The sequence below is a fragment of the Lagopus leucura genome, unplaced genomic scaffold (assembly GCF_019238085.1).
Source record: "Lagopus leucura isolate 7727_CA_CO unplaced genomic scaffold, USGS_WTPT01 Super-Scaffold_100008, whole genome shotgun sequence".
Lineage (NCBI taxonomy): Eukaryota > Metazoa > Chordata > Aves > Galliformes > Phasianidae > Lagopus > Lagopus leucura.
Window position 1 is genome coordinate 5214392 of NW_024962265.1, and position 19065 is coordinate 5233456.

Below are 19065 nucleotides of genomic sequence, written 5' to 3' on the forward strand. Positions count from 1 at the left end.
TTGTTGCTAGGATAAAAAAACAATTGCTAAATATAACATGTATCTTAAATAAAGGTTTACTTATACCATTTGCCTACCAAATGGATGCTTCAGGTGGTGCTTAAACATCCCAAATATATGATTTTCAATGTTACATTTAAATGGACTTTTATTATTAGCACCATTATCTTAGTGCTCTGAAAGAGAGAAGTTCAACATCTTAACCCTGATCTCAGCACCATGGTGTTTTTTTTACAAATTACATATTTGCAAGGAAGCCAGGGCAGAAAATGTTGCCTTGGCATGCCGACCACCCAGCACCAATCGCTTAACTGCACAGTTCAGGAAGATTGCTATCTGTAATGGAGAGAGTACATCACCAAACTGTTGTGTGTGAACCAGCCCTACCTACTGTCTGTTAAGTATCTGAGTCTGTGCTTGAGCTTCTAAACAAATGGGCGATTGTGACTGCTCTTAGTGCCCAAAGATGATGATGCTACTTGCAAAGATTATACTGGTGCTAAGTCCATCTGCTAATTAAGTCACCCCTAAGTAGGGATCCAAGCATATGTATTAGAGCCAAAACTAGGGAAATGGGCATGAATTTTTGACCTATAGTTGTATTTTTAATGATGTTTCAAAACATCTTTACTGCCTGAAGAGTGTGAATTGTGTCTAAAATATCCCAGAACCTCAGGGCAGTAAAAGGAGAGGAGAAGGATGATTAATTCTCATAGAGCATCCCTGCAACAGCAATGTCTCTTCCTGGCTCCTCATTTGGAACAATGAACCTGAAGGATGCAGGTGGCAGCAGGCTTGTGATCGATTAACCAGAATGACCTGTTTGCAGATTTGTCCTGTAAAATGTATCAGGTCATTGTATATTCTCCTGGCAAAGAGATTTCTAAGCAGAAGTATATTAATTCAGCCTAAGGGATCTTAAGGAAGTTTACTTATTAAATGGCTGGGTTTTGAGTGGACAGAACCTTCAGTGAAGAAGTGTGAGGCTGCTGGACAACTTCAGGAGGAGACAATACTGAAAAGCACCTTGACTCTTTTTTAAAATAAACATCAATATTTTAGGAATTTGGGGCACAGAAAGATATCTGTCTTTTTACTTAGAACTACATGATTTCCAGAGTTGAAGGATAGAAACACATGCATATTTTTCAGCAAATAATTCTGCTGGTTAATTCTGCAGAGTTGTTTTTAGGAAACCATGTACAGTACTAAACCATGGATTAGCAGGATCTAATTCAACAGGAGACATGTTTGTTTTTTAAACATTAGTACATTATCATATTCCTAAAGTATTAAATCCATTGCCTAAGCACCTTTTTGGATTTACTTTGCTTGCAGTATACAAATAACACTTTGTAATACATTATGTTTTGAAAGTCTCTCTCTTCCCAACTCTTAATCTTTATTTCAGGCCACAAGAATCCCACTTTGTAAAAAAAAGCCTGTTTTTCTCCTTTCGTTAGAAGTATTATTTCAAGCTCATTCAGGGCTATTTTCTACTAAAGAAATATGATACTATCAAGTTGGCTACACAGGTAGATATATGAGCTTGTATGCTGTATATCTGACAAGAAGTCCAAGCCAAGAAAATGTTGGAGTTCGTAGAATTCAGGAAATAATCCAAATCTTAGCAAAACTCATGCAATCGGAGGAGCTTTCAAATATCTAACATTTACTACTGGCAGCACTGCTCCTGAGATCCTAGAAAATTGAGCATATGTTCAAGCTACTCATGGCCTGTTTTCCTGAAGCAGGATAGATTGTGGAACACAATGGGAATTGGAGTTTGTGAATGTTATTTTACTTTATCTGAAAAGATACAGTTAATTGAATTTGTAGCCCCTGATTTATTTTATGCATTGGCCAAACACAAGCATCTTCAACAGCTGAATGGGTTTGAAACTAATAAATTAAGCCCTTGACTGCCTTACTAATGGCCTTGCAGTTTGTGAAGTAAAAACGTGTCCTCACCAAATAATGCATTTCAACAAAACAGAAGCATCAGTGTGGAACTGGCCCAAGACATAAATTTACTTTTTACTCTCTTCCATCTTCATAATTTCAAAGGAAAATGTACTCTTAAACACAACAGCATAGATTCACATAAGTATGCCCAGCAACCCTGAAGATACTCCTGGAGCGTATGGAGTTAGGAGTCTAACTGAAGTCTCTACTTTGCTTCTTCTGTCTTTGCAAAGAATTTGAATGAATTAGTTCACCTCTCTGTTTGGGTTGGTTTTGCTTCTTTTTTTCTTGTATGTGAGCATGCATGCACAGGACATTGTGAAATATAAAGGTGTTCCCAGAAACTCATCTTCAGCCAAGAGGATCACCATGGGGAAAGACTCTCCTCTTCTTTGCTCCTGCTTCATCTCACTTGCACATGCATGCCGGAGACACGCAGATACGATTGAGTGTTGAGAGGCTGCTGTTCTCCCTTCCTCCATTACTCAGTAGTATTTCTCTTTTCCTGTATCCTGAGAAGTCATAGATAATCTTTCATAGGGATTGTTCACCTGTGAGTAATGAAGAAATAGAGGGACATTGACTTATTCAGGAAAGGCTGTGATATCGGTATAAGTCTCTCTATGTTGTCATTCTCATTTCTGCCAACTCTTTCTTCCTCTCTTGCTTTTCTGGTTCTCTGTCCCTGGAGTGCATCTGTCACTTTTATTTTATTCTTTCCAGGCACAAGCAGAGCACTTAAACTTACTAGAAGCTCCCTTTTTGACACGTCAGACAGCACTTCCAGGTAGCAGAAAATGATCAAGTTTCTACTCATCCCTCCATGCCATGGGCAGTGTGTTTGTCAGAGAACTTCGTGGAGAATTAACCTCCCAAATGGGAAAATCCACATTTCCTTTGCCAAAAATTGCCCTGAGAAGCAGAACGGGTGCATGATGGCACTGTGTTAGTGACTGGCAGGCCACCCGTTTGTATGAGGATGGATACTCAGATTGGTTGGAGATCACCATAAAGGGCAGACAATTTAATGCCAATCACAATACACTAGTTAGATTAGAATACTGATGAGCCTTTTGGAAAGGCCAACTGCATCTTCTTTCAGCAAAAATATTAAAATGCCCCCTTTTCTCCTACACCCCCCCTTGCTCTCCACAAGAATAAATTAAAACTTGGAGGTGTGGTTATTATCACAGAATAATTAGACCCCGTGGGATTAGAGACACTCAATGTTTGTTAATGCCCCTGGGTTGTGATTATCTAATAATGATGATGCCTCTGTCATCGCTTAATTATTCTTCCTCTTTAAAATGTTCCTTGTGCAGTCAAAACCCTTGGAGTGTGCTCATTTCAGACAGAAACGCAACTGCAAATTCCTGAGAGCAGTGTCACATGGGCAGTGTGACTGACTTCCCAGTTCTCCCCCACGCCCATGTTTATAATGCTCATTTCACAAGCTCCATCATCCCTATACTTCAATTGCTTAGCTTTTCCATTGGAGGCATTTAAGTCACACCGAGGAGTGAACTTTATGGCTTCCATCTCCTTAAACCAGCCAGTTATTGTTAGAGCTATGTGAAGAGTGGACTGACCTTAAACACCTAGGATCATCTCTGGCCAGAATCTGTGTAACACCAGATTGGTGGTGTTGATTTACTGCTATACAAGGACTCCTACAGCTGAGTGCCCTTTTTTTGCTGTAGATTAGAACAAAGTTGGAAGCTTTGCACAGGCTTTGTTGAACACAACTAAACTCTGGCTAGTATCTTTGGGCTTTCACACAAGCCCGCAGGTGTTCATCTTGTTTAGCTAAAGGTTGCATTACATCATTGCAGACATCATTGTTTTTTGCAACTGAATCTTAGAAAGGGAAAAGAAAACAGAGCCATAATCTGATTATCGTTAAATCCAGTGTTGTCTGTTAGCTTTATTATCCCTCTTGTACTAACAAAGGGACAAAGAATATTCTGTTTACCCAAGTGATTTTGAGTAGTAAACAGAAGATTTTAAATTCAACTTGCTAAAATTAGAGATGTTTTTCTTAAGGTTAGTATTTCTTTTCCATTTGTCCCCAACTCTTACCATTTACTTCTTCTGTGTTACTGACTGGGGAGGTGTTAGAATAATTTTGATTTTCTTTTCTTAGTGCATGTATTCTCTTCTCACAGTTTTTAAAAATCCATTCTTTGCATCCTGTTACTACAATTTTATTTTCTGTTGCATGTTGCTAAATCAGAAGAAAACTAAAATGAATCTGAAATCCATAGGAATCATGCAAGGTCATGACCTTCTCTTGTTAGACGTAGAACTAGCTCTGGAAAGTTTGCGTAAGAAATACTTGAGGCAGACCAGGATCATAAAAACAGCAAAGAGTTAAGTGGCATGTTCAGTCTCACCCTCTATGCCTGTAAACAGACCTATAACAGAAGCTAGATCTTGTGTTCCATTTTCTCCCAACCCATATTTATTTTTCATCTTTCTTTTATTCTGTTTCATTGTTGCTTGATTTTTTCTGCTTTTCTGCTACACTGTTCTTTTTTTAGGATCATAGGATATTGGAAGTCTTTGAGGAGGTCTGTTGTCCAACCCCAACTCAAAACAGGGTCAAGTGTGAGGTCAGATCAGGTTACTCAGAGCTTGATTTACTCAGGACTTGAAAACCTGCAACAATACAGACTGATCAGTCTGGGTAATCTTTTCCAATGCATGACAATCTTCACTTAGAGAAGGTTTTTCCTTGTATTCAGACTGAACCTCTTTTATTTCAATTTCCCTTTCTTCCTCCTGCCATACACTGCACTGAACAGCCCATCTCCAGTTTCCTGCATGTCACAGGTGCAGAGGTGCTGTTGTTATGTCCCCCTGAAGCCATCTTTTCAGTGTGAACAAGTGCACCCCTACTGGCATCTCTCTACAGGATGAGTCCTCTAGTCCTTGACCACCTTGGTGGTCTCCCACTGAGCTCCATCCAGTTGATCAACGTTTTTCTTGCAGTGAGGAGCACAAAACTAGATGTAGCACTTAGATAAGATCTAACGTGCTGACTGAAGGAGAAAAATCAGCTGGATCTCCTGTCTCTGCTCCTTTCCATTCAGCCCAGGAGACTGTTGGCTTTCTTACCTCCCAGAGCACACTGCTAGTTTGTGGTCATCTGTAATCAGAACCATTAGGCTGTTTACAGCAGAGCTCCTCCCAGCCCATCCATCCTGTGTTTGTGTCATTGACACATGTTGCTCCTCCTCACATGCAGGAATTTGAATTTGTACTTTCATGCGAAGGTCCTTTCATAAGGTACATGTTGGCCAGCTCTGCTTCTCTGGGTCCCTTTGAATGTCAGCCTTTTGGTCAGGAGCTGATTAAGGCAGATCCATTTTATCTAATCCTTGGAGCCATTGGGCTCAGGAAGGCATAAGAAAATTAGAAATGCAGCCTAATTCACACCAAGAAAGAGGATTCTAGATTCAGAAAAATGCCAATATAAATTTGACAGGAGGCTCTCCCAAAAGAAAGCATGTGTTCTCTGCAACTTCTCATGCTTAGAGTCACAGAGATGCTTAACCTTACATTTTTCAGTAGTATTGATCCCTGGCAAACTGCTGTATCATCTTTACTGGAGCAAAGTACTTGCTGAATTATTTTAACTCTCCATTAAGTAAAACAACAAGAACAAAGTTATGTTTCAGAGCTGAGTGGTGTGCTTTGCTTTTTAATATATGCACATCCTCTACAAGTGACTTAAGTGGGATGTGAACAGAAAACACATTTGTAGGTAACTGATAGCAAAGTAAATGTTGGGCTTCCTGTTGTGCTGTGCATTAGGGAGTGACAAGCAGTTGTGAAGTGTAACTGAGAGCTGCATAAAGGAAATCTGTCAATAGGCTGACATGGTTGTTGTTGTGGATCACTATTTGGGAAATGCTGATGTAGGTAAGCCAGTTTTGGAGCTGCCCTGAAGTCTAGAAGGCAACACCAGAAAGCTATTTCTGCTCCAGAAGTATTGGCCCTTCTCTTCTCATGGGTGGAGTGGGTGAAGGTCTACAGTAACCCTCCATGCAGGCAAAAAGAGAAAGCCAGCCTTCATTTTTTTTTTTTTTTTTTGCCTCCCTGCCTATAGTAGGGAGTTGGAACTAGATGATGTTTCTGATCCCTTCCAACCCAAGCCATTGTATGATTCTGTCATTTTCATTGCCCATTCTCTCTCATAGTCCTGCTCTGAAACCAAAATGGTGTTTCCAGAAAGAAACCGTAAAATCATGGAAATGTCTCTTCTGGTATTTTTGATACCTTAGTACCAAACTGGCAGTATGTCTGTGTATCATTTTCAGAAGTATTCTGGAAGACCAGAAAGGAAATAGAATGAGGCAAAGAGGAGTGGAGAGAGTGCACAGCCTACTGGATATCACCACCCAGGAAATAGTGCCAAGTTAGCAAACATCTTCTGGAGTGTCCTAGAAGCCCTTTTATTTGTGAAATATGGCTTTCTATATCTCTCAGATATTTACCAAGTAAAATAAAGACTGGGGTCTAACACCCACTTGAAACCATCTCTTTGCTAAATCATGGTATTATTTGCTATATCATGGTATATATGTGTAATTTAAGTAGATCCTTTTATTCAGAGCAGCAGTGAGAGGACACATTCCTATAGTATTCTCTTTCATCAAGTGCCCAGACAGCTTTCCTGGTCTCCTCTGTTGGGAAACAGGATTTTATATGTTGGCTCAGAGATATGGATGAGAGGATGAGGGATTTGCCCAACTCCCTACTGCAAGTCTGTGCTGTGTGAACTAAGTGCGTACACTAAGATGAACACAGGTCTCTGTTTTTTTCTTAAGTATACTTAGAAACCCTGTTAAGAGCATTCCTTGGTCTTAAGAACAGGAAATAAATAGGCACGATAGAAACATACCTGCACTTCGAAGATGTAGCCTTCTATAAAATAAGCCAGCAAGTGGGAAGCAGCAGAATCAGCCCCGTCTTCCAACAATAAAATGAAACAAAACAAAAAGCAACCATAGTGAATATTTTATCCAAGGTAACACAGGAAGTCTGAGGTAGAACCGGAGAAGCATCAGCAGCATCTAGTAGTTTTACTCATTGTTCATGCTCTCATGTGAGGCCATCCTACCTGTACTATGGCACTACATAAGTCCCTGCTGTCTAGGTGTGCTTTACAGAAATATGTACACCCTGTGCACTTTGGTTCAGGATTCCCCAGCATCAGACTATTCTGTGAGATCAAGATTTGATGGAGGTGATTGCATTCTGCATTTTCAAAGAATGGCACCAGCTCTGCGGACAGGACAAAAGCAGAGCCCTCACAGATCAGAAAGAGCAAAATCCAACCCCCTTCATGTGATTCATCTGTAAGGCCTATGTCTACCTCTGTCTATCTGTGTTTATGGTCTATGTTCACCATCTCAGTCAGTGGAAACAGGAGTAGGTCCAGAGCACAATTCAGCTCATCCTGACATAGAAATCCAAAGGTAGCGCACTGAAGCTACATGTCTCTTTATCTGAGAGATGGTCCAAAGGAACAGTTTTGGCTAGACTAGCTTAAACTAACTGTGAGACTGCCAAAGGCGGAGAAATTAATCCCATCCACAGTATGCAGTGCAAAGCCAAAAAAATATTTCCACATCATTGACTTTCCTAGATGCTGTTATCCTGAATCTAGTTTTCCAGCTGATGTGAATCCAGATGTAAATCATTGTGACTCCATAGATCTAAGCTTGCCAACAGAATGGCCAAAAGTCTATGGTTAGTACTGCCTGTTTCTCTAGATTGGCATAGTTTTTAGGAATTGTGTTGAAATGCTACTAATAAGAAGGGAAATGTCTCATTGCTCACTTAAACTTTTTGTATAAGAGTTTTGACTTAAAAGTTGCTATACTCTATTGCATGCAGAAATTAAAATGTTGACAATAGATGAAAATACCAGATAAATCCAGCCTTAAAAATCTCCACAAAAACAACAGTGGTAATTAAATAACCATGTACAACATTCACTCCAAATCAAAACATGTTCACTATATCAAAGAGAGCTCTGTTAAATAATATGTTAATCAAAGGCCAAGTTTCTTTATTTATAATGAAGCTCATAAAAAAATTTCATTTAGGAAGAGATCAAATTGCTGAGGTTGGAAGGGATTTGGGAGTGTCACGAGGGAGAGCTCTAGTATGCTCTTTTCTAGTTCTCAACTTATTAATAATATTATTTATAATATTTGGAAGTGTTTGGCTATTTACTAAACTGAAGTTGAGTAGTCTGGAAGGAAAAAGAAGCAGATAGTTATGAGGCTGACTCAGAAATATGGGAAGAAAGGATCAGTGAAGAAGCTACTGTAGTCTCTAATAGTTAAATATACATTTTGAATCTTATCTTTCATGGTTGAAGATTCTAAAAGTTCTTTATAGTCTCTGGATGGGTCCTAGATGGAGGAGGCAACAGCTGTCCAGCACATAGCATATCTTCAAGAGACAAAGCAGACTTTTCTACAGGTCATTGGACAATTCTTGCCAGTCTTCACTGACCTCTTTCCAAAGCTGTGGTATCTTCACATATTAATAGATTATTAAGGTTATTTAGAGTTATGGTGAGCATCTGGCCTGAACTCTTGGAACATCAGCCAAAGGATCCAACCCCATAACTTCTCCACTAGGGCCAGACAGTGCTGCTCTCATTGAGCAACAGTCTCTTTGAGAAAGCTGTCAACTTATTCCAGTGACTGATGCTGGAGAGGAAAAAGCAGACAAAATCTTATCTGTTATGTTCTGATGTTTATCCAAGGCTTAAAATTGTTAGGGAGGGGTAGGTGCAGCAGATAAAAAGCAGCTCTGTTCTTCTCTGCCTTTTGTATATGCAGCTACTGTATAATCATCAGGCTGAATCTCTCCCCCTAACTTCAGTATCGGCTAATTCACTTAACGCAGCCCTACGTCACCCTGCCACATATAGGTTTAAGGAGGCAACTATAAAATTGCCAGTATGAAGAGAAAAATAATATAGCAAATGTTGTGGAAAAAAGGCATGCCATACAGAGGGATTCCAGAAGCCTAAGTCATAGAAATTGGACTTGATCCTTATGGGTCCCTTCCAACTCAGAGTATTCTATGTATGGTATTCTATGATTTGCACTTTTTTATGTGTTTTGATTTTCCTCTGTGTTGCACTTAATAGTGGTGCACCAGTAGCACAAAGAGGGTGATTCCTGGCAGCATTACAGCTCCATACATCAGGCTGTCTGTGTAGCTGGAGAGATACCTACTCTTAATTAAGCACCACTGTGAAGTGATTCAATTCAGAGCAGCTATGTGGTGGTGCTGAGCTGTGAAATGTTTTCCTTTAATTTACATGGTGCCAGGAGAGCCTGGTAAAAATGAATTTATAAATTCTGTAGGTATCCAATCTGTGTTTGTCATGTGGAAAACTAAAAGCCATAAATATAGAATAATGCTGTTCCAGCAGTGCACCATACTTCCTTTGCCATTACTCTGAGCAAGTTCTGGAAGCCCAGGAGCTTTGCTGACATGAGAGAAATACACAGGTTCCCCCATAATAGTGCAATCATCTACCTTTACCACAAGGCATATAATTTTTCTTTTTTTTCCCCTTTGGTTCAGTAGACATTAAAACTTTTAGTTGAAAGTAAGTAGAAAAGGGCAAAAGACCGGAAAGGCATAGTCCTTGTCTTCAGATGATTTTCAGCATATTCTGGGAGTTCATAAGGTAAAAACTTTCAGCTGGCCTAAGCCTCCACGTGTCTCTTGTAAGACTTTCAAAGTCTCGAAGACTTTGTTTCATCTCCCTATAAGTTTTTTGAGGACAAGGAATACCATTACTTCAACCGTTGATTTTTGCAGCATTTTGTGCTCTCTCTAAGTCTTGGTCCCATTCATAATGTCTTAGCTCATCGTTGTCTTCATTTCATATGCACAGGATGCAGTAAAAGAGGAGAAGGTGTGGAGTCTCCCAGGATATCTCATCCAACAAGTTGCTGGATCCATCGCGTACAAGTGCCCTAATGAATGGAGCTCCTTTTATTTCTGTTCAGTCCATGTTCAATAAGATAATGGAAACCACTCAATTTGTTCAGTTTCTTATTCCTCAAAGAAATAATAGGCCAAAGAGCAAAAAAAAACATTGTACCAGTGGATCTGTGAGACAGATAACTGTTAAGCAGAAGAAATAGCCACAACAAAATGCTGATTTCTGAGGTTCTTCAGTGCTCCAACTAGTATTTTACATTGATTATGTGCCAAGTCATTATTTAGGCAAGCTAGATAATCTGCATTGCAACTTCAAATGGGAGAATTGCTGAGACACCTGCTCTGTGTTTGTCTGATGAAATGGAGAAACTTGGAAAGAATAAAAGAAAAAAAGAAATGTTGGCCCCAGATATTGGCCATCCTCAAGGCACGTGTTTGAGCAGTGAGCCTGATAAGAACCACCACGATATGCTCTGGGCTACACAAGAGGATTTAATCAGATTTTTCTGCCTTCTCCAACAGATGTGTTGACAATCCATAAGCGTATGGCTCTCACTCACAGGAATTATTTGCCCCCAAGAGCTTTAATGTAATTTTAGGCAAGCAATTTGCTAGCCCCCATTTCTCTCATTTCTTAAATATATGTGTTTCATCAAGATAAAAGAGTAATATAATACTCTGAAAGAGCAATGAATGGAATTCAGCCCAGTCATAACCAATCAGATCCTTCAGATTTAAGTGCTTCATTTAAATGATCTGATAATGAACATGAACAGAAACACAGAGCTGTGTTGGTCACAGGGAATTCACTGACATTCATCCACTTTGATTTTTTCTCTCTTCTCTGCTGGTGTTCACATTATCCAACAAAAGAGTTTTCTCACTTGTTTCTTGGATTAAGTTTTTTTTAATCAGAGACATTATTGGCTTATTGCTTTGTAGAAGGTGATTGATCAACCAAGCTGCTTCTGTCTGCAACATATAAAATTATTCAAGAGAACACTGCAGATGTGGTGAAAGTAGGGACAAGGAATGCTCCAAACTCAGGAAATCTTTCCTTACTCTCATCGAGAGAGTCCTCTGGACTTGGAGGCCCAGAGGGGAAGGCTGTCTTTGGTGGGTCTTGAGGTTGTAAAGATGAGTTCTTTGTAGTTTAGGCCCTTGAAGTTTACCCACAGCGTTTGAAAATTTAGCCTCAGCTTCTTTTTCCTTCCTGGGTGCTGCAAACTGTAGGTACTCCACTTTCTTGAGGGTTCACTGGGTATTCTGATGTGTTCAGCAACCCAAAAGAGCATCAAAGAGCATCAAGATAGAAGTCATCTTAACCATTTCCCAGCTACATAATGGGTAGGAGCAAAAAAAAACACGGTGTAGACATGATGTGCATGCAGTAGTTCACCAACAAAACATTGACTTTGAATGTTCATTTTTCAGAACAAAGTGCAATTTTTAAAGAAAAAGAAAAAAAAGTCTTCGTGATTGGTGTATTAACATGGGGCTCTAGAGACAAGCTAAAAAATTAATTACTTCCTCAGCTTTTGTAAGTGTGATTTACCTGATACAACTTCATATATCTGTAAGTTAATTTTTTAATTCATGCAGGCTATTCAAGGCCCTTCTACAGGTGAAGGACATTTTTCTAATTCATCCCACCTATCGTAAATGATAGAAATTTCTACGGTGCCTTATTTCCTGAGATAAGAGATTGAGTCTCTTTCTCTGCCTAAGCATACGATTTAGATGGATTTATCTCTCTCCCACCTTCAGAATTGTCTCAACATCATAACAGCAGAGACCTTTTATCTCCCTGAGCCTCAGCTTTCCCTCTGGCAGAGCTTTGGTAGAAGCATCAAGTATCATCTATGGCGTACGTGTAAATGACTAGTTGCATACATAGACCAGACTAAAAGCCTGCAATAAGTGGTTACTTTTTGTGTATGTCCCATAATTCTTGTTTTTTGTAAACTTCAGGCATTCAAATAGTGTTCATACAGTGTCCTGCAGCCATAACTGGAGAGTAGTGTCTCACAGAAGATTTTAAATTTTACTTGAAGAGTCTCCGACAAAAATCTGTTGTATGACAAACTTGTACAAGGAATTCTATTTTTTCAGTGATGTTTAAAAAGCAGCAGTATCTCAGCTGGTTGGGTGATCACCCTGGGATGCTACCCTGGCTGACAAACTTTTGAAGAAGTGACTGTACTCGATCTTACTGTTACTGTTTGCAAATAGCACAGTGCTAAATTTTATGATCCAGACTTTGCAGTTCAAGGCTCATCAACACTTTCTGTGAACAGTCATAACATTAACATTTTGAGCAAGGTTGGTCTATTGGTCTGATATTTTTTCTTTCTTTACTGCAAGTAGTCTTGTTGTTCCATTTAACATTATTGTAAGTAAGTTGTTTTGTGATCAACTAACGTAGCCAAAATATGGCTTTAATTTTGCCTTCTTTATTTTCTTTTTCTTTTAGTGGCTGCATCAACTGCTAATTCCACAGCTGGTGCAGCCATGAATTCTTTGACTTCTTTGGGTACTCTCCAAGGACTGGCTGGAGCCACCGTTGGACTGAATAATATTAATGCACTAGCAGGTACCGTAAACAGTGAGTATTTATTGCTGTGGTGGACAGCCTTCCCCAATAATCTTGCCACAAAAACTGCCAATTGTAAAGTGATTATACAATTATTTTTAATCTATATGCACAAGTAGTCAAGCTGGTCTAGTTCCATTCATGTTACATACGCAGTTCTGGAGTCTTTAAGTTTCACATAATTTGCTCTGCAAAGTGAAGTCTTTTGGGTCCCTGCAAAAAGATTCCTTTTCTTGCAAGCAAATGGAAGGCAAAAGAAATGTTACCAGGGAATCTGGTTATCTAGCTCATAGGATAAGCTCCTTCAGTCTGGGAGTCTGAAAAGATTCCAGATCAGTGCACAAAACCTCATTCAGAAATGTCATGCTAAGAGAGGCACACTTGCCACAGAGGTAGTTCTTTTATAAAGTTTGTAGGACTTATCAAATTGACACGAGAGCAGCGTACTTGTTTTTAAAATGAGGGCAACTTTTTGGCATTTAATTGGCAAGTATATGAAAACAGTGACATTAGTCAGCTGTAATACCAGAACATGAGTATCTATCCTATGGCATCTTAAACCCTGACATACCAAGATAGGTAGATTGTGGTAGCTGTTAGAACATCTTTGTTCTCAGCCTTGGTCAAGTTTTTTTCCCAAAGAAGAATTTTTTTATCGTATTTGTTATGAGGACTTCACCTTTGCCTGAAATGGAAGAAATTGGTTCAGCTGCATTTTCCCGTCCCCTTTTTTAGTTGCTGTTGTTCCTTGCATTCCCTTCAGAAATGCAAGGAATCTACTTAGTCATTGACGGTCCATGACCCATCATAATGTGCCCCCAGGAATGGATGTCCTCCTCAGTATCACTTGCTCACTCTGATGCTCTGCATGATGTCCTTTTTGTTACTGTTATTTGGCTGCTCACCCAGTCCTTTTGTTCTGTGATCTCTGGTTGTCATTGTTGGGATCTGGGAAGGAAGGGGGCTAATGGCTGTCCATGTAGCAATGATGAGTGATTGCATGGGGCCTTGTGTAAAACAGATCTTGCTTCTGGCAAGGACATGCATATTTCACACAAACAACCTTATAGCAAAGATGACTTCAGAACAATTGAAGAAAAGTATGTATATTAGGTTCCAAAATGCCAATGTTAGCTTTTTTTTTTTATTCTAACTTACTATTAAAACAAGCTACTGACAATGGCATGCATGAAAAGCTAACTTATCTCCTCTAATGAGCTCTCTGAATAAGAGAATTACACTGTCATAAGTAAGAAAACATTAAATGTCCTTCCTCTGATAAACAGTCATTGTGCTTTACATCATTTTCAAGAGGTCACAATATCAAGAGCAGCATATAGCATCCCACTGCTTCCCTCCCACAAATACTAAGAACCTAGGCACACTAGAGCACTCCAAGATAACATTCCCTTCATCTACAGTGAGCAGGAATGAATCACCTATGAGCTCTTGTCTTCACATGGAAATCCTTCTGTTGTGCTCCTTTTATCATTTATTGCAAGGCTGCAAGCTAAGAGTTCACATTTTCTCAACAAGAATGTTCGGGTGTTGTGTGTGCGAATTTACCTGCATGTGCCATTTGAAGTATTAATGATGTATTCACAACCTGGTACTAAATTCTAGCTTGTTAGAAGCCACCATTGCTTCCATAGACTCATAACAACAATGGCTTCAGTCCCAAATCTTCCTGAATTGCAGAATGTGTACGTGCCTAGAATTTCTATGTTTATAGCGCTTGTACGTAAAAAAATGTATGTGGATATGTCTGTCTATTTATATACATAAATATATTAGTCTGTGAGAGAGATACAAAGAGGAGAAACTATTTCCTCATATGCTGAGTTGTGGCATGTGTTCCTTTCAGGAGAACACAGATTATCAGTTTCAGTTGCTTGTGACACTGACAGTAGCAAAGCACTGTCCCAATGCTAACAACCTCCCCTGTCTATTTGAATGATAAGCCAGGGCTTTTTGTAGTGACCCTTTCCAATCCAGTTGTTCACATTCTGTCTTCAGGAAACCAGAAGTTCAGTGGGTCTGATGTTTCACAATATGCTGTGGTCAAGAGCAAAACATTGTTTTGTCATGAAGGTTCCTGAAATAATTATGCAGAAAAGTTGGAAATCAGTGATATGCTTTCGGTTGGAGAATTAATGAGAATGACCAAAGCACCAGTCGAGCTGAGCATAAACCCAGAAAGAATCAGAAGGTCGCACTGGTCTTGCACGTTCGTTTACACAGATGTTTTGAAGGAGATGTTCTTCTGTTGAAACCATGTTCATGTGCGTAAGATTCACTGGGAGAACGTCTTCTAGGCTAAGTTCACAAGGGGACTTGGTCTGCTTTCTGGGTCTGGGGAAATCAGGCTGAGCTCTGGAAACCGGTAGTGCTCACACTGTAGAGAGAAGCACTGTAGAAACATATTTGAGGTCATAAAACTAAAAGTGGAATATGGTGAGTCAGATGTCTCCGAGGATCAGCAACAGTTGTACATACATGGGTTGCTCCAAAAGAAATGCCTTTTATCTTTTTCCACGGGAACTACAACAGAAACAGAAAACACAGTCACACTATTTCAAAGACAAAATTCTCAGCTACACATAGTTTTTCAACAGAGTCACCACCATAACCAATTCATGCAGACAAGCTGATCAAGACACTCTTCATTTTGTAGTGTAACAGCTGTGCTTGGCCTTATAGACCATGGCTTGTCTTTAATGTTACTGTCACCGCTGCTGATCTACATCACCCACTGCTTTACTGTGCTCACATCCACTGTTTGATCTCCATAAACATTCAGCAAGCCAATGAATGTCAGTAAGTGCCATTTTTTTCTGCACAGAGGGATTCAGTTCTGCGCCTTTGCTTCATACACACTTCTGTGTCAGACACCATTTTGTCAGACTGCCCCTCTGCTGCCATCTGTCAAATAGCAACAAAATGGAACACTGGTGGGAAGGTTTAACCTCTGCTGCAATACCACCAACCACCGCCTCTGATGTCATGGGCCAACATAATAAAATAGGAGACATTACGTTTGGAGCAGCCCTTGTACATTTGGGGATTCACCCAATCATCCTTTTTTCTGCTTGAAACATCTAAAAAGGCTGTCTCCTTTGAGGAAAGTAAATTTAAATAGTCAAGAAAGAAGACCATAGACTCAGCATGTTGGACAGCTATGACAGAATATTTGTATGTGAATCCAGGGCAGTTAGCCTTTCTATCCCTGTATTTACATCTGTCAATTGGAGGTAAAATTATTTGTGACAGATTTGAAGGTGCTTGGAAGGCACTTTGAGAGATCTTAGGACTCGCCAAGCATTGTCATTTCTGTGTTATGTAGCTCAGAAAAGTAGAATGCTGTGGATGAGAGACTCAAAATGATTATTTCACAGAAGCGAGGAAAATACTAGAGTTTAATATCAGTCTGAGGTGCATTAGTAGATATCATAGAGAGATGGCAGAAATATGTAACTGCAGCTGGACCTTGCAGATTTTGTAACGTGTGAAAAAGGAGAAGAGAAAAAAAACAGAGACTTTTCTGCAGAGCTGCTTTGCTCAGGAGGGAAGCGTATTTAGACTGCGGTTGGGTAGAAGTGCCCTTCCCAGAAGCAGCGTGCTGAGCAGGAGCTATCTGCTGGCTGATCTGAAATCATTTGGTGGGTAGCGGCTATTGATTCTGGGTGAAAGAAGGGGGAGGATGCTGCCCACAGCGACACAAAGCGTGTTTGTCTAATAGGCTGATGACTCACACAAGATAACGTGTTATCCTAATGCTTCCGCTATTATCAAGTTATTTCAACACTATAATAAAGGGAGAGATACAAGTTTTGTTGGTTTTTTTTTTTTTTATCAATCAGTGCTGTGTGTACACATGCAAGCAATGACACAAATTAAGTATGGAATCTAACGAGTAAGTTAAAGTCAGGCTCAGAATCAAATTATTGCTTCATCATCGTTATTAGTTTGAATCTTCATTTTCAAAATATCTTGTCTTTTAGATACAAGGTGTTTCTTAAACTACATTGGTTTGCAGGTTTTGTTTCACATTTGGAACCATTAGACAAGGAATAGCTGGCTCTGCTCTGACAGAGATTTTTGTTCATAGATGCAGCCAGTATCTCCTATCAGGATACAGCAGTGCTCTGAAGTGGGGTGGAGGGGAAAGAGAAATCTTCAAAGTGCAAGACATTTTATTAAGCAAAGCTAAGAATATCACATCTCTGTCAAGTGTTTAGTCACACAAATTACAGTAATATCAAATGGTATAATTTATGCAGTACAGTTGTCTTAATTGGCACAGACTCTGGTGGAGCCAGAAAGGTGCCACTTGAGCAATTGTCCTGATTATCAGAGACTCGTAGGAATACACTTCCTGAATCTACATGAGAGATGGAAGAAAACTAGTAGGTCAGCATCTTTATCCTCCTCTGTCAATTCAGGATAATTCCCTCCAGTATTCTTTCTATCTCCAAATTACTCATGTGATAAGGTTTATACCACTTTCCTTGAAGAAGATTGTTACCTAATGTAATAGATTTAATTGTTTATTCACTGTAAAGTGTCCTCTCCTTAATTTCCTTACTTTTCTCCCATTTACATAGAAGCACTTTATTGTTGCTCTGAAGTTAAGCCCTCTTTTTTTTTTTTCTCAATATTCCTATCTTTTGGGTCCCAGTACAACTCCACCAGTTACCTCCACCCGTCATTGTGCCAACAGAAACTGGACACAGTCAATGACTAAGAAACTATTGGTGGTGGTTCCAGATGCCCCGTTTTTCTGGTGACTGTTTTAGTGTGCCTTGAGAGGCCTGATTAAGCCCTAATAAGTTGTTTGTGATCTGTTCGCCTAAAAAATGGAGAGCACAGAGTAGTAATCGCACACAAAAGGTGGCCTCTCAGACCTGCTGAGCACTTACTCTCTATTTGACAGTAGTCAGAATGTGGGCAATGAGCAGGTTTCTGAATCTTGCTACCCATTTGACTGCCAAAGGAGAAAATTAATTTTTTCTGGAATTTCTGAAAAAAATAAATGTTAATTTTGTTAACTTCGTTGTGGCTCATCTTAGAGCCATGAGGATGCACAGAAGTAATGAGAAGAGGCTGTCGTCCAGGAGTTCTTTCGCAGATAGTGCTGTTTGAATGGATGAAGGATGCCATTTTATGCACAGCTAGCAATCCAGTCTGAAATTTCCTCCTTGGCAGTCATCCCAGTCAAATTAACCTGTTATTTATCAGGATGTGGAATCATTTTGAAGAAAAAAATTAGGCAGCTCTGCTTCCAATGAGGAGTAAAGAAACACATTGCTAGAACCAAACACTTTTGTTTTTTTGTAAAAGATTCTTGGTTTGGACGAAGCGCTTGCGGTCATTACAGTGGCACTGTTGTTCATCCATTCTGCCCTTACAAGTGTAGCTGGGAGAGGGGGATGGAAATGCAAAGCATCACCATCCATCTTCTGACCAGAAATCCAAGAGAGAAAGCCTGGAGCTATGTGGATGTTTGTTTCAAAACGCTGTGAATCAGGGTTCTATGCTGACTCTGTATGAGCAAATATCCCTTTGATAAAGACCGGTCCAGAGAGTGTGGGTTTTCTCCCAGAATGCTTTTTCCCAAGTGGCCAGCTCACGAAGATGGAGGTTGAATGGGTCCTGCTCTTGGACACCCCAAGAAGCATGAGGCTTGAGGTTGATGAGCGGAGAGGACTTGGGGGGCACAGAGCTGTAGTACTTGCCAGTAGCAGGCTGCATGTAAGTCTGTTTGACTGTGCAACCATTGTGCTGAAGTGATCCTGATGCCAAAGTCGTGTTTCTTTGTTTTCAGTCCCATTTGGTGCCACGCCAAGCTGCATGCACTGCCGTCTTTGTCAGTGTCAATATAATACCAACAACTTTCGGAAAGCACTAATGAACAAGTGCAATTTCTTTTCTCTATTGTTGGGTTTTTTGTAAAGTTGCTCAAATGCTCTCAGGTATGGCGGCCCTGAACGGAGGACTCGGCGCAACAGGCTTGACGAATGGTACGGCCGGCACAATGGACGCGCTCACCCAGGCCTACTCAGGAATCCAGCAGTATGCTGCCGCTGCGCTGCCCACCTTGTACAGCCAGAGCTTGTTGCAGCAGCAAAGCGCCGCGGGCAGCCAGAAGGAAGGTAAGCATCTGCCCATTTTAGGGTAAGCCATGCTCAACCAAGCATGCGGTATTTTCTGGAAGACCCACAAGGCCAACAGTGTCCCGGGCTGCATCAACAGAGGATGCAGGGAGGCCAGCAAGGAGAGGGAGGGGAATGGTCCCCTTTACTCTGCCCTTATGAGCCTCATCTGGACTGATGGGGCCCCAAACACAAGAAGGACATGGAGCTGTTGGAGTCGGTCCAGACGAGGCCATGAGGATGCTCAGAGGACTGGAGCATTTCTCCTTTGAAGACAAACTGAGGAAGCTGAGCTAGTTCAGCCTGGAGAAAAGAAGGCTCAGTGGAGACCTCATTGTGGCCTTCCAGGAAGGAGACCAATTTTTTACA

At 40.3% G+C, this 19065-nt stretch overlaps 1 protein-coding gene across 17 annotated transcripts in view; it reads left to right on the forward strand.

Moving 5' to 3' along the window:
- Positions 1-19065, forward strand: part of CELF2 (CUGBP Elav-like family member 2) — a 367962-nt gene that overhangs the window by 338636 nt on the left and 10261 nt on the right. For 15 of the 17 annotated variants that reach the window (XM_042872814.1, XM_042872812.1, XM_042872822.1 and 12 more), the window contains 2 exons: positions 12425-12556; positions 18517-18696. In XM_042872814.1, the coding sequence (XP_042728748.1) occupies positions 12425-12556; positions 18517-18696 (312 nt within the window). The remainder of the gene's footprint in view (positions 1-12424; positions 12557-18516; positions 18697-19065) is intronic. The other 2 variants (XM_042872813.1, XM_042872816.1) reach the window with 1 other exon arrangement.